Consider the following 11,701-nt stretch of genomic DNA (forward strand, 5'->3'; position numbering starts at 1 on the left):
TAAATGACTTAGTTCTGAAAATAGATTAGATTATTCATTAAGCTTTACCAAATATTTACAAGAAAAAAGTAAACATCAAGAGATCAGATTAAAGAGCCTGAATACATATGTTCCACATATTAGGATATTGTAAAAAATATAAATATTCTAAAAACATTGTGCTGATGATGTCTCAGCTGAAGCAATGTTCCCAGTCTAGGGTACCACATTTTAAACAAAATGTACAAGAACTGAATAGGCTCCAAGGAATGCAGGAGGAAAAACTTTTAGAGAATGTGGTCTTGCAGGAAAAATTTGAAACAGCTTGGTTTATTTAGTTCAGGACAGAGAAGAATGAACAGAGCCTAATAATGATATGAAGTACTTAGCAGTTAAAAAAAAAAGAAAGAAAAAAAAGAACAGACAGTAATTGATTGTTTTCAATAGCTGCTAGATTTAGATTAAGACTGAGATGCTTAATTTTCTCTAGACATGAAAGTAACTGCAGATGCAGGAATGAGCTTTAATATTTAGGTTGCAATTATTACAAAGTAGATAAGAGCAAGGGTTACATGACTCCTGCCACAGAGCCCATTACTCAGTTGAGGCTGTTACTGGAACAGCTACAGAGATTCATTTCAGAATCCATCTGCTGGAAGGAGAGTGCAGGTCTTCAAATGCCACAGCTTCCCCTTGCCCTTAATGCAGATTGTTGCATGGCCTTTTTCCTCAATACTATAAACATTGCTGATTTCTGCACTGGCTACCTGGGCAGGTCTTTATCCCTGTCACTGGGGACAGTTAGAGAACACATGAGGTGTCTGTCACAAACAGCCTAAAATGTATTTTATATAGTCTTGGAAAAGGGGAATGGAGCTCCTGATGGCTGTTGCTTGCCTTAAAATAATTTCTAAGAACCATTAAAATTACCTCTGCACACTCAAAATATTCTTGGAATTTTAAACTTATGATATTCAAATGCTTTTGGCTCTGATTTCCTCTGATGGCAAAAGAGCTCTGCAGAGAGTAGGGATGGACCCCTGAGTGAATGCAGCTGAGTGTTCCCCCAACAGGGAGGATGTGTGAACATGCAGCTGAGTTATCCTCCTGCTGAAGGGCAGCACTGTGATGGGAGCTGCATCTGCTGGCATGGCGTTTGTAAAATGGAGCATTTGTGTGAGGATTTGGGAATAAGTGGCTTCAGAAAAGTCTGTAGCAAGCCTGTAAACAAGCAGGGTATCAGGCAGTGTCTTCAGGTATGCTCTGTGTACTCCTTTTGGGGCTTGTATCCAAAGCACTGTAACATTTCTTCCTTCAGCATTTTCTCAGCTCTCTTCTTTCGTCCCTATTAAGTAATTAAAATATTATATGCAGTATCTACCAAGGTGCTTCCTATTTTCTAAGGTAGGAAATGGATGTAATATTGAATTGCTGCTTCCTGGGACACACTGGAAAGTTGGAAACACATTTTTTGCAAATCCTTTTAACATATTTATGTTGTCACTGGCAGTGCACAGAGTGGCTGGTTTGAAAACTGCTTGTGAATTGTACACATCTTGAATTAAATAGTAATTTGTACTCTCTAGATAGTTTCATTAGTTAAATTTGTACTAAGTTAGATGGCTATTTTCTGTTTTTCTTTGCAGAGCATCACTCCTGTCATCCACTGACTGTAGGTGCACCATAGATCATGTCTCGGTCTAACACTGCATCAAGAGTTAGTAAAGGATGGTGAAATACTTTAAACTCACTATGTCAAGATTTGGTGACCTCAAACACACAGCCCTAAATAGTGGCTTTGGAATGTACATACACAAATAAATTTCAGTTGTCTTAGTGGATACTCCAAACAATATATATGCTTACATTTTTTAAAAAAGTATGAAAAAGGGGAAAAAAAATTAAGAAATTAAATAACCCCAGTAATTTCTATGAAAACAATGCTATTGAGATTCCAGGCTTTTCAACCACAGTGAGGGCTTTATTTTCAGGAAGCCAAAGACAGGAGCGACTCAAGCCAAGGAGCTCTCGAACGGCTCCTTTCCCTTGGGGGTCCCGTGCTGCTTGGCGGGGGCCAGATGTTCTTTGTGGTATTTGGCGGTGATTGCAGCGTAAGCACAGCCATAGACAGCAGCTGCCAGCATCATCAGGCACACGATGCCGCACACCACGCCGGTGATGACCACGGTGGCGATGGCGTGGCGCAGGCTGACCGGCCTGGCCTTGCCCTTGGGCTCGCAGCTGGCGCGGCCGCTGTCCCCGAGCTCGCCGGGGTGGCCGTGCTTCAGCGGGCCCCGGTGCTCCACGACGTGGTGGTGGCTGCTGGCCAGCTGCACCTGAGCTGTCCTCAGAGGACAAGCCCCAAACAGCTCGTAGGGAACTTTGAGGAGGTCCTTCCCCTTCCGAATCCCTGGCGCTGAGCAGATAATGCCATCGCTTATTCCTCCTGGGGAGAAAAAAACAATGGTCTCAATATCTGACCATTTCTGGATCACCTTAATGTAAAATTATTATAAACCTGAAGTAAATTTATTGTGAGTTTCAACTTCATACTTCTAAAGATTTATGTTTTAAAGGCTTTTGTTCAGTTAGGTCAGTGGTGAGATTATTACACTTCAAAACTAACCTAAGAGAGTATTTTCAAGAAGCTGTTCATCAGGAATTAGGTTTATCTGTGTTTTTATGGATGTTAGTATTAAAAAAAAAAACCCATGGCGGTAGAAAAATAAGAATTCTCATAAATAAACAAAGAGGTATTGTTCACTGCAAAGTCAGTTTGTTCAGCTTCTGACCACTGCTAATTTTTATGGTGAGAAATGGAAACAATGTATTTACACAATATTTCCCTCTTGATTGAAATATCCCATCAAATTGTTCTGACATTGTATGTTTACTGTAACAGGGCAAAGAGAACCCATGAGTACCCATGAGTGATTTTTTTGAAGCAAGACTTGTGAAAAGAAATATACACAGGTAGATAGAATGGAGTTGAGTTTAATCAATCTATTACTGCTCAAATGCTAAATTTCATGATTGCTTAGAGCCAGCTTCCCAAAGGAGATTTTTAGTACAATGGGGAGAGAAGTAGGAACCCACATTCCTGGTAAATCACATGGTTGTTCCTCAGTGTGTAGAAGAAAATACAGTGAATGTAACCCTCATGTACACAGTTAGAGCACAGGGCTTTAGGGGTGTGGTGTGTCAAGGAGTCCACAAGGCCAAAATCAATGTTGACATATTTTAAAAAATTAACTAATCAAATCAACTGAATTTTCTTTCTCTTCTCCATCCAAAATAATTCACCTTTCATCTAAAGCCAGGCACAGAAATTTTCATCCTGAAAAGACTTTGAGAAAGTAGTAAATACAGATGGAGCCAAACTGAAATCTGGAGACTATTCCACAAATAATGCTGATATTCCAGGACAGATGTGAATATAGCAGGTCTCTTGGTCTTTACTGGTGAAACCCAAAGGTTCCAGACATCTTCAATGTGTTTGACTATGGATATAGATCATATGTGTGTCATATAAGTAGTGGGAAACAGTAATGTGTAATGTAACTAACTTTTCTTAATGTGATTCAGACAAGTCATTTTAGAGAACTACAAACACAGAAGAGAACATAACACTTGGGCTTCCTTTAAAGCTTGTTGTTAAAATTAATTTGTAAATTCCATGTCACTTCATTTAATTAATCTTTACAGAGCTCAGAAAGATGAAAGGACATCACTGAACTTCTAGACAACATTGTTTTTTGAAATAAATTATAATAATCCTTATGATGCTGGCAGAGTAATTAAGATAATCTGATATGTTGGATCATTTCATTCTTCTTCACAGAGAAGTCAACCCCTGCTGAATTTCCAGCATAATAGACTAAAGCCCTGTGATAAAGCAATATTTTACCCATTCAAGATATTAAGATTTTATTGCTGAGAGGAGTTTATTCTTTTCTAAAAGCTGGCTCATAGAAATAAATTTACTGAAGACCACTGCAGTAGTAATTGTGTCCCTGCATGGCCTGTATGGTTTTCCAGCTGGCCTGCAGAGTTCTGATCCCTACAAAAGGCAGTCCATCATTCTCAGGCCACATGGGCCATCTCCACATCTCCTGTGCTGCACTGGGCTCTCTTCTGGCACAGAGACAGGGAATCAGTAGTTTGGTCACATGCAAGCATCAAAGCCTGATGTAGAAGAAAGAAAATTGCCCTGCTGTTCCGACTTCTCAGTCTGAACAAACCTCCTGGGAGAAATAAATTAATTTCTTTTTTATACTTAATTCCTTTAGAATGAAATAATATTCTCTTTTTCACAGCATAACTCATGAATATATTTAAAAGCAGGTGTGACCAAAATACTGACACTACTATTTATAAACTTCACTTTTCCCTGTGTGATGCCATGTCACATTTCTGTCAGGAAATTGCCAATGAATTGAGTTCCTTTTCTGGTTAACAGCAAATTAGGAAGTTTGTAGGCATTCGTAAAATATTAAAGAACTACTAAGTCATAATTAATGGAAAAACTAGAATCCTGGGCTCTCTAAAGTTTGTTCAGTACTGATATCTGTCTTGATGTTTGCCATCATGCAACAGGAAAAAAGCTTTAAAAGAGTAGGTTGGTTTCCACCAAAAATACATTGGTAAAATTAAAACAGGTGTATGTGCACAAGCATTTTTATATTCAGAAATGTCTGTATCTGAATTCACACACTAGAGAACACACCTGTACCTGCTGCATGATTGTGTGTGCATCATTGCTCTTTCTCTGGGCACTAATATGAAACCCCTCTCTGATTCTAGTTTGCAATAAAAACCCTTTTTCTATATTTATAAAAGCACTTACATTCTGAGCTATGCATAAGAATATAGTTTAGTGTGTTTATTTGAGGAAGTGACCTACTGTGTGGGGTAAATTTTGAAGCCATAGAAGGGAAGATCAGTTAGATGCTGCTTAAATGTTCTCATGTACATCATATGTAATGAGAAAAATTCCTTACCTCTGTATAGAAAACTCTCCAGCCACAGTTTCATGCCAAAGATATTGCAATTGCATTGCCAGGGATTATCTTTGAAGAGAACCACTTTCAGGTTTGGAAGTGACTCCAGAAGAATTCTTTCCATTTTCTGAAGTTTGTTATGCTTCACAGAGAGCAATGTTATATTCCCTGTGCTGTTTCCAAATGTCTCAGGCAATCGAATAATGCTGTTGGATGACAAGTCCAGTTCTTTTAGGTGTGGGAGGAAACTGAAAGTCTTGTTTTCTATATAATGAATCAGATTTCTGGTTAGGTTTAAAACCTGTAGATACCTCAGTTTTTGGAAAGCACCGGGTGCCACACTTGAGAGAGAATTATTAGACAAGTCCAAGATTTTGAGTAACGGCGTTGCAGTGAATGCATTTTGGTTGATCCTCCAGATACGGTTGTTCTGCAGCTGCAGTATCTGAATTTCAGGAGGTAAACGGGCAGGAATTTCAGTAAATCCTCTGTTCTTGCAGTCTGCAGTCTTTGAGGCTGTGTAGCAGAGGCATTTGTCAGGGCAGCCGTGAGCTGTGTGTGCCAACAACACACTACAAACCAAAAGCCAGTTACCTGTATCACAAGTGAAAGAAGGTGTTAAATGAGTTTAAAATGTTTGTCTTTGGGCAATACACAGGCCATAAACACAGCCAGAAGGTATACAGTTCCACAATAAACAATAATGTAGATACCACAGGGTGTGGTCTTTTATAATACAGAAATAAATGATAGAAGGTGTTAAGCACTTCTGTAGTGCAGAATGACAATAATGCTAATATGAATGTTTAAAATGAAGTACTTCCCATGCTTTTTTCTTAAGTACAAATGGGTTTCAAGAGGATTTGCCATCAGCAGAGCAGCGATGTTTGAAGGGAATGTGACAGTTTCTAAAATTATTAAATTGAAATGTTTCTCTTTCTGTGGTAGTAACAACTTTAAGACATCTTGTGTCGGAAGAATTACAAGCAGAACTTTTATTTTCCATTGGTTTTACTAATATTACTGCCTGGAAGAACTGAGTCAATATAACATTAAAATAATTACAAGCTTCAAAGACATAGCTATAAAAACTATTGGCAGTACTTTTTCAGCAATCGAGATTCTGTAAGTTTCTCTTTTAAAATATCTGTTTATTCTTTTTCCTTTAGTTCCATTCTCTGAATGCCAGCTGTACTTCCCATAGATGCAGGTTTCTACACAGTCACCAGACCTTTTTCAATAAGCATCTGAAAATAGAAATTAGTTTACAGGAGTACTTAGTAATATTTAGTATTTATAATTATCTGCTGCTCCCTGATGTTCAGGTGGTTTTAACTGAAAAAAAAAATAAAAGTTTTTACCTTTTATGTCTTGTTAATGATCTTAGCTTTGAGAACAAGGTACTTAAAGCTATGCTTGTATGCATGTAATGAAACACTAAAAAACCCAGTATTGAAGAATTAGAATTTCTTTGACTAAAGAAAGTTAGAATGATGAATCCTTTTCTAACATCGCTTTTGAGATGCTTCAAATCATTCTTACTATTTACTGTTTCAAAATGCAAAACATTTTAGTTAGTTGCTACTTGATACCTTTTGAAAATATAGTAATTGATGTTTATTGACTTACAGAGATCAAATGTGAATTACAGGGAATATCTATTGATGGAATATTGTATGATTATAGTATGAAATATGATAAATATATAAATGAAAGTTGTATTTTGATACTACAGTGTAAGGCACAAATTACTAATTAATTTTCACTCAGAAATTAAATATTTATATTAAAATTATACATAATCTTCTTCAATACTGAATTTTGTATCATAAAATTGCCATGAAAGAATCCAGCATTCCTGCATGCAAGATGAGCAATACATTCAGACCTGCAACAGTTGGCTTCAGAAACACGGCTTCCAAAACAAACTCTTGCCTGGGGAGGAAATGCTTTGCAAAGAGGAAAATTGCATTATTAATCTGAATGCTTCAGTATCTCACCTTTCATTCTGCTCTGCTTGTTCTTCCCCTGGTGGAAGATTCAGTCCAGATTTCTGATGTAGAACAGTATCAGACACTGTTCTGATTCCCACTTCAACTCTGTAACGTGCTCATCCAGTTTCCTTTCTTGAGGGTTTTTTTAGGTGGCTGTGACTTGTGTAGAAGGCAACTCAATTTCTACTCAGTTACTCTATCAGCCTTTGGCTTTTTTCTCAATCACAACCTTCTCCCCCCTCCCCCTTTTATGATTCTCAGAGACTTATTCTGCCTCTTAATCAGACAACAAGCCATGCAAACAGTGTCTGTCCAGCTCTGGCTGGACAGCTGTAATGTACAAATAATGACCTGATAACCTCGCCTATTCAATTTGTTTAATCTCCATCAAAAGCAAAGCACAAAAAAATAAAGCCGCCTTTTTTATATCCAGTATGGTTTCTGAATTCTGGTGGGTTATTAGCCAGACTGGATCAATTTTTGCAAGATCTGAACATGGATTTTGAGTACCCTGGGCTGTGACTGGAGGCAGTGGAGTGTATAATATCACTACAAATAGTCCTCTGGATTGATGACATGGTTTTGACAGTGCCCTGGTTTGCTCTTCTAAGCTTATTCATCTGACATCCATTAGTTGTGCTGACAGGATTTTATTGCTTGGGAATACAGGACCAGTGGCTCCTTCTATAAAAATGGCTCACATCCTGGTATAGTCACCATGAATATTGAACAAATTAATTTATTTTCAAAGAAAGATGTTGCAGATGATACTAAAATTGTAACGTGTGGTGCCTTGACTTGTTTCTTTGTTATTTCTTCAGTAGAACTCATACTGTGCCATCTACACCAATAAAAGGATTAATGACTTGTGACAGTGAAGGAACTCAAAGGTGTTGAAAGGAATGAGAGATCTGGTATATAACTGAGCCTTTCCAGGGCATATGATCTCTCCATCTATGAGCTGTCCTATGGAGTGGGAAGTTGTACAACCAAAACATTTCAGAACTATAATACGGCTTTCTTGGGTACAAATTCTGCTTTTAGGTGCTTTTAAAAAGATCACATGACTCTCACTTTCTAGGTCAAAATTTATATGATGTTGGCAATGTTCTAGGAGGGGTTGTATAAAAACCATAAGGTCCAAACTGCTGTTGAAAGCAGGGTCTTTACCAGAAGTTATCCAGGGTCCTTTCAAGTTGAGACTTGATATTTCCCATAACAGATTTCTTTCTTTTCTGGGCAGCCTTCTCCACTGTGTAACTGTCCTCAGAATCAACAATTCTTTCTTGCATCCAGTTAGAGTTTTCCTTGGAGCAGCTTGTGTCCTTCCCCTCTTGTCCTGTCACTAGGAATCCTTTCAAAGAGAGTAACCCCATCTTTTCCACAGGCACTTTTGGTTTCCAGAAGCTCTCTGTTCCCCTGGCTCCCAGGGCAGGGCTGTGCCTGTCAGGATTGTGTGCTTCACTCAGTTGTTTCTGACACCAGGCAAAGGAGCAATGGATACATGGAAAAGGTGAAGGACAACATAGGAAAATTGTCATTCTGTAAAGTAAATGTGATTGTTCATCTTGAGGATGCCAGGATTACTGCTGTGAGTGGCAGACCTTACTGTCCCTGACATTCTTGATGGATGACACGTTGTCCTGATACAGGGTGAAGCCTGGGATTTAGTGTGGAGGAGCACTGCAGATGTAGATAACCTGGTACCACAGTCATCCTGGTTAACCCAAACTTTACAAAAAAAAGGGAGAGAAGCTTAAAAATCAACTGCAGTGTACTATAGATTAATGTCAGGTAAATGCAAAAAGCTTTTTTAACTTCTGTAGCATGATTCATTTATTTGCTATTTCTATGTCCCATCTTAAAAAATACTCATGAATCATTTTAGTGAAGACACAATTAAATGTAAAAAGGTCTTTTATAAAATAGCATCTTCCTTAGAAGCTGTAGCCATGGATACATAGAGTTAAGTCAGGTACTTTTTTCTTGAGATAACTTCCCACTCTCCTTGCATTAACTCATCCCTTGTATCAGTGGCGGCTCTTTTCATGACTTTTGATTATCTTGCAGGAGGTAATAGCTATTATGTTATTGGGTTTTTGTGTGATAAGATGCTATTAAATTCTCTCTGGTATCTATAATTTTATTTGGCTTATGAATTCAAAGGCTTATATGGCTTATGAATTCAATTTAAGTTATTTTTCCATCTGAACTAATATTTGCTGACCAGATGGGTATCCACATCCCACTGCAGTTTATTTCATGTAACAGTGGGCTTAAAGAACGTCTCTTAAATGCCTGTCCTATTTTAGGTAAGTCTTTGCAACTATAATTGTATTATTTTTAGTATTCCCCATATTACAGAGATGTTCACAGGACAAGGTCACAGAAAGTTAAGCACTGTGGGAGGTTCAGGTCCTACAATAATGCAGAGGTTGTTTTATTTACTCAGAATCATGGTATAAGAAGTTATTACTTTTTAAAACATCTTCATGCTGGGTTCAGATTTGGAAACATATGATTAAATCTGTCGATTTGCTTTTCATGTAGATGTGGCTATTTCTTCCTTATATTGAGAACTCTGAATGAACATGTTTTGTAAACAGAAGTTTTCCCAACCTATAATCCATGACCTATTCCCATTTATTAGGAATAATACTTTGGTTGTGACAGAGAAGTCTGATGTGGTGAAAATTATAGTCATGTCACAGGTAGAGATTTGCCAGAAACAGGATAACCATGAAACCTACCCTACTTCTGGCCTTTTGAACCACCAGCAGGATACTTTTCAGCTGTCTGATGTGGTGCAGCAACTGTTATTGCAGCCTCTTAAATTAGCCTGTGCCTTGTTGCAGCAAGGTATGTTTCCCATTGCAATAGCAAGAAAGCCCCATGAATTAATATCTGATCCCTGCTGGCTGAGGGGGGCAGCTCTGTCTTTGCTTTGCCAGCAAACTCTTTGTTGCAGCAATTACTGCCATCTGCCTTAAAGGAGTTCTATGTGTAAGAATCATCTCTTTTACAGAAGAGCATTATGTTAATTAAACTCTAGCAGAAAGGAAACTATTTAAATATTTCAAATATTTAAAAGCTACAGGATTTGGATTCCACTGCATTGCATATTGAGTCCAGGCAGACACAATTACATTAAAAAAATGTTCCCAAGACCACAGCAAACAATTCCTATACATAGTCTTTATTAGATTTATTTTCCTTGTGCTGTTGAGTGGGAAGGAATTAAAACTGAGATACTTTCAGGGAAATGGAATGCATTTTCTCTTTCCTAAAGTGTGTTTCCAGATTGGTAAAACAGCTAAGCTCTGTAAAGTCAAGATCCTAAATTAAACTTTGGGTAAATGCAAACCCCTCTTCATTTTGGCTCAGGACAAAGAAAAAATTTGTATTTTTTGTTGAAATAGCCTATACCTGTATTGTTAAAATTCTTCCCCTTTAACTGGCACTTTAAAAACTACAGTAGTGCATGGTGGAGAAAGTTGTGCCCTTTCCCATGACTCAGAGCCCTGTGCAAAGGTGACAGGACAAAGGAGACCTGCGAGTCCCTCATGCTTTTCTTTCTACAAGGGCACTCCTCGTACTCTGAGAATGCAGGACTCTCTCAAATTTTTCCTGGCAAGGTACAAGGTTTTCAAAAGTTGACAGAACTTAGAGAAAGGCCCTGGATCCTATTTCTGCTTGCTTTTCACAATGGAAGTATATGCCAATGCATCAAAATAAATTTGGCTGGAGTAGGATTTATACCTTAAAAATCTGTCCATATTTTCCAGAGAAGTGGGCTTATGGATTTCTTCAGACATCCTTTGCTCGGACAAGATAAGAGGGGAGGAATATCAGCTAGAATTTAGTAGTGTCAAATGCTGTTTATGACACAGCATAATGAGACACCATGATTTCTTTGTGTCTGAGTTGTTATGAGTTATTTGGTGGTGTCCCTTTCAGGTGGGAAGTAATGTTGTGCAGCTCTAGAAACAAGAAACCAGGCAGAGAGTTGTGATTTTGTACAGGGGAAGAGCCCAGTTTTCCTTTTCCAGTGGCTTGTTTTGCCTTACTTAGATACATCTGGTACTTGTTTATGCAGCGAGTAATTAATCTATGAAATGCATTGTTGGAAGTTATCCTTGGGCCAGAAGATTAGTAGGATTCATATATAATCTGGAGCCATAGTTACCTCATGGGGAAAGAAAAAAAAAAGAGGGGATATAAACTTTCACTCTTAAGAGCTTTAATCAACCACTAATGACACAACTTCTGGAGAAAAACCTTTCCCTGTGGCATTTTTTTTCCATAATTATTATTTATGGGAATTTTTACACCTTCCTCTGACACCTTTTGGAGTGGCCAGAGTATGAGATGTAATAGTGGAGGAGATGAACTGGAACTTGCCGTGTTCCAGGTGGAGATTTACGGTGGGGAAGGGGTGGCTGGGCAGCCTGGCAGTGGCAGGAAGCTGCTGGCTGGGGAGGTGTGAGCTGCAGTGTCTGGACAGCACAGGACAGCCAGGCTGAGCACCTTCTCTGTCTAGGTCAGAACTCTGTTCTTCCCCACATTGCTGTTCTGATCTGGACTGGAAAATTATTTCAGTAGTCATATCCAGGTCTTTGTTACCAGGTCTGTTCATAATCTATAAAAAGCAGTTCCCTTCCCTTCCCTTCCCTTCCCTTCCCTTCCCTTCCCTTCCCTTCCCTTCCCTTCCCTTCCCTTCCCTTCCCT

The 11,701-nt window shown here is 38.5% G+C and overlaps 2 protein-coding genes across 6 annotated transcripts in view; one reads left to right on the forward strand and one right to left on the reverse strand.

Annotated features, from left to right (window-relative positions):
• Positions 1–11,701, forward strand: part of CACNA2D3 (calcium voltage-gated channel auxiliary subunit alpha2delta 3) — a 385,680-nt gene that overhangs the window by 315,659 nt on the left and 58,320 nt on the right. The window lies entirely within an intron of this gene.
• LRTM1 (leucine rich repeats and transmembrane domains 1) lies at positions 1,992–6,986 on the reverse strand. The gene is made up of 3 exons (XM_015640480.1): positions 6,980–6,986; positions 4,980–5,573; positions 1,992–2,425 (listed from the first exon to the last, which is right to left on the reverse strand). The coding sequence occupies exons 1-3, from the start codon at positions 6,984–6,986 to the stop codon at positions 1,992–1,994; spliced, it is 1,035 nt and encodes a 344-aa protein (XP_015495966.1).

Source organism: Parus major, chromosome 12 (genome assembly GCF_001522545.3).
Source record: "Parus major isolate Abel chromosome 12, Parus_major1.1, whole genome shotgun sequence".
In the NCBI taxonomy this organism is placed as follows: Eukaryota; Metazoa; Chordata; class Aves; order Passeriformes; family Paridae; genus Parus; species Parus major.

Bases quoted from the DNA above. Each gene is read 5' to 3' on its own strand.
- LRTM1 (XM_015640480.1), bottom strand. The intron at 2,426-4,979 runs GTAAGGAATTTT...TTTTCTCCCCAG, and splicing joins GGAGAGTTTTCTATACAGAG to GAGGAATAAGCGATGGCATT.